Here is a 4330-nt window from a genome sequence, read left to right on the forward strand (position 1 = left end):
TTGTCAATTGACCTAATTAGTGTTAATTGGTCTTCCAGCTGTTCGTTATATGCTCAGTTTCCTTTTTCCAGCCACTTATTGCTACTTGTCCCAACTTTTTGGGGATTTGTTGACACTGTGAAATTTTGAATCAACATATTTTTCCTTTAAAATGTTACATTTACTCAGATTAAACTTTTGATCTATCATCTATGTTATATTACAAATAAAATATTGACATTTGCCATCTCAATATCATTGCATTCAGTTTTTTTTCACAATTTGTTATGTGTCCCAACTTTTTTGGAATCCGGTTTGTACATACATAGTACATTTTCCATACATGCAGTACATGTTACATATTACATCTTACATACATGTAATGCATGTTACAGCTTACATAATGTTACATTTTATATATTGTAGTACATGTTACATCTTATATATTAGAATTATGAGCTGTTTGTTTTGTGTGTACAAGTCTGTGTTTTGATTTAAAGTTTGAATTATTGGTTCAGCAGCATTTGAGCGTTTTATCTTTGAATATTTTCAGTGTTGTCCTTTGCAAAGCACTTGGAGGAACTGCTTTTCTAACAAATGACTAATTATTTTATTTTATTTTTTATTTGATGTCTTTGTGTCTCAGGAAAAGTCTTCCTGCTGAAATGATCTCCAGGAACAATTTCAGTATTTGGAGCATCCTGAAGAAATGCATCGGCATGGTGAGTCCTGCTGACCTTCTAACAAACCTGACACTGACAGGAGGGAAGCAGCCTTAAACATTAATTACGTTTAGCTACTATACAAGGAATGTTCTGATAATATGGAAAAGACTAAATTCTATATTTGTATCAACATTTACATTTGATTTGTTTAGATTTTTTTTATTACATATCAAAATGTCAAACAGGAAGTTACAATTGAGACATTAAGCTTTTGTTTTAGTAAATAAACCAACATTCTGCCCTCAGATAGTTGAAGTGTTAATACCGTCACCATGTTTATTGTTATTATTATTATTGTGTCTCATTTTTCCAGCAGCATATCATGAATATAATCAGACCTGACAAGTCTGAAGATACATCAACAAACATTAGCTACAAAATGTAAAAAATGGCAACAAAAGAAGGAAAAAACGTGGATTGTTTATAAAACAAACACGTAAAAGTTGTTTAATCATTTATTGACTGAATGAATTCATAGAATATGTAAAAAGTGCTATCCAGGGTTTTCTAAGTTGGGAATAATGTTTTATGCTTCTTAAAATAATTCAGAATTTCTGATCATCTGAAACGTGAACAGAGAACAAAGCTGAAAGCAATTATTGGGTTGGTATGTTTCTACTGCAGAATAAAACTAAATCACTACATGAACACTTCTTAAAACTGTTTACCAAAAACTTTGTTGCTACAAGTTGATCTAACTTTTTCTCAGCCTGCAGCATCAGGATGAATTCATAAAGATAAAGTAAAAAACGATGTATGATAAATCAGGTTTATATGTTGCTTTACAGTAGACCTAGCCTACTACTGGAGTTTTAATTAGGTATTTTAAGTTACTAATAAACACAATGGATGATCATCATCATCATCCATGCCCGTTTGCTTCATTGTGCCATGATCTCCAGCTTTCACTGGAGCGGTTCGCAACAGAGTGTGAAACGGCTGGGATGAGAATCGGCTCCTCCAAATCTGAGGTCATGGTCCTCAGTCGGAAAAGGGTGGATTGCTCTCTTCAGGTTGAGGGTGAGGTTCTGCCTCAAGTGGAGGAGTTCAAATATCTCAGGGGTTTGTTCACAAGTGAGAGAAGAATGGAGCATGAGATTGATAGATGGATTGGTGCAGCGTCTGCAGTATTGAGGACACTGTGCTTGTCCTTTGTGGTGAAGAGGGAGCTGAGCTGTAAGGCAAAGCTCTCTGTTTACAGTCAGTCTACGTTTCTACACTCATCTATGGTGACTAGCTCTGGGTACTGACTGAAAGAATGAGATCTTGGATACAGGCAGTTGAAATGAGTTTCCTCCGCAGGGTAGCTAGACTCTCCCTTAGAGATAGGGTGAGAAGTTCAGTCATCCGGGAGAGACTATGAGTAGAATCGCTGCTCCTCCACATCGAGAGGAGCCAGTTGAGGTGGTTCAGGCATCTGGTAAGGATGCTCCCTGGACACCTCCCTAGGGAGGTGCTTCGGGCATGTCCGACTGGGAGGAGACCCCAGGGAAGACCCAGGACACGCTGGAGAGACTATGTCTCTCGGTTTGCCTGGGAACAACTTGGAAATGTCCCAGAAGAGCTGGAAGAGGTGTCTGTGGAAAGAGATGTCTGGGCTTCCCTGCTCAAGGTGCTGCCCCCGTGACCTGACTTCGGAATAAGCTGTAACCCTGTGGAGCCTAACAAAGCACAGCTGGTTCTGGCTCTGATTATTCCTTATGTTTTTGCCATAATGTTGTTACAGGAGCTGTCTAAAATAGCCATGCCCGTCGTGTTCAATGAGCCGCTCAGCTTCCTCCAGAGAATCTCGGAGTATATGGAACACACTCACCTCATCCACAAGGCCTGCAGCTTACCTGACTCCATGGAACGTATGCAGGTAGAGATGACTCATTCTGACATGAAACTTCAGGACTCAGAGTTCTTATTAACATAGAGATGACTCATTCTGACATCTCCAGGACTCAGAATTCCTATTTACATAGAGACGACTCATTCTGACATGAATCTCCAGGACTCAGAATTCCTATTTACATAGAGATGACTCTTTCTGACATGAATCTCCAGGACTCATAATTACTATTTACATAGAGATGACTCTTTCTGACACGAATCTCCAGGACTCAGAATTCCTATTTACATAGAGATGACTCATTCTGACATGAATCTCCAGGACTCAGAATTCCTATTTACATAGAGATGACTCATTCTGACATGAATCTCCAGGACTCAGAATTCCTATTTACATAGAGATGGTTTATTCTGACATGAATCTCCAGGACTCAGAATTCCTATTTACAAAGAGATGACTCATTCTGACATGAATCTCCAGGACTCAGAGTTCCTATTATCTGATGATGCCTAAGACAAAGAAAGACCTTCAGAAATGTTCTTCCTCAGAGAACACTGACTTGTGCTCCTGGTGGCAGGTTGTTGCAGCGTTTGCTGTTTCGGCTGTTGCATCTCAGTGGGAAAGGACTGGAAAGCCATTTAACCCTTTACTGGGTGAGACGTTTGAACTCACCAGGTACTGACAGGACACACATGTTGAACTGTTTCCTAATGATGACGTTCTTCTCCTTAGATTTGATTAATAAATGTGGTGTGTTTGCCTTAAAGAGAGGAGGAGGGATACAGGTTGATCTCAGAGCAGGTGAGCCATCACCCCCCTGTCAGTGCCTTCCACGTTCAGTCTCTCCAGCAGGAGTTTGAGTTTCACGGCTCAATCTACCCAAAACTCAAGTTCTGGGGCAAAAGTGTGGAAGCTGAGCCTAAAGGGACCATGACGCTGGAGCTATTAAAGTGAGTGTTCAGCTCTTTGTCACTGCCCATTAATGTGCTTCTTTAAGTCCTGAAAACAATGAGAAATAACAAATGCTTCAGATCTAATAGATTTAGTAGCATTGAAAACAAGCAATGTAAAGCAATGTAACATTTTAAAGGAAAAATATGTTGATTCAAAATTTCACAGTGTCAACAAATCCCAAAAAAGTTGGGACAAGTAGCAATAAGTGTCTGGAAAAAGGAAACTGAGCATATAACGAACAGCTGGAAGACCAGTTAACACTAATTAGATCAATTGACAACATGATTGGGTATAAAAAGAGCTTCTCAGAGTGTCAGTGTCTCTCAGAAGCCAAGATGGTAAGAGGATCACTAATTCCACCATTGTTGCGCAGAAAGATAGTGCAGCAATACCAGAATGGTGTTACCCAGCGTAAAAGAGCAAAGACTTTTAAGTTATCATCATCAACCGTGCATAACATAATCAAAAGAGTCAGAGAATCTGGAACAATCGCTGTGCGTAAGGGTCAAGGCCGTAAAACTCTACTGGATGCTCGTGATCTTCGGGCCCTTAAACGTCACTGCACCTCAAACAGGAACACTACTGTCAAGGAAATAACAGAATGGGCTCAGGAATACTTCCAGAAAGCATTGTCAGTGAACACAATCCACCGTGCCATCCGCCGTTGCCAGCTGAAACTCTACAGTGCAAAGAGGAAGCCATTTCTAAGCAAGCTCCACAAGCTCAGATGTTTGCACTGGGCCAGGGGTCATTTAAAATGGAGTGTGGCAAAAAGGAAGACTGTTCTGTGATCAGATGAGTCACGATTTGAAGTTCTTTATGGAACACTGGGACGCCA

General features: G+C 40.0%; 1 protein-coding gene across 1 annotated transcript; it reads left to right on the forward strand.

Moving 5' to 3' along the window:
* The first annotated feature begins 608 nt into the window (after positions 1–608).
* On the forward strand, positions 609–3492 carry LOC119416627 (oxysterol-binding protein-related protein 2-like). Its single transcript, XM_037683817.1, has 4 exons — positions 609–701; positions 2431–2565; positions 3116–3213; positions 3306–3492. The coding sequence occupies exons 1-4, from the start codon at positions 609–611 to the stop codon at positions 3490–3492; spliced, it is 513 nt and encodes a 170-aa protein (XP_037539745.1).
* The last annotated feature ends 838 nt before the right edge of the window (positions 3493–4330 follow it).

The sequence above is a fragment of the Nematolebias whitei genome, chromosome 11, assembly GCF_014905685.2.
Source record: "Nematolebias whitei isolate Nwh7 chromosome 11, NemWhi1, whole genome shotgun sequence".
NCBI classification, from domain to species: domain Eukaryota; kingdom Metazoa; phylum Chordata; class Actinopteri; order Cyprinodontiformes; family Rivulidae; genus Nematolebias; species Nematolebias whitei.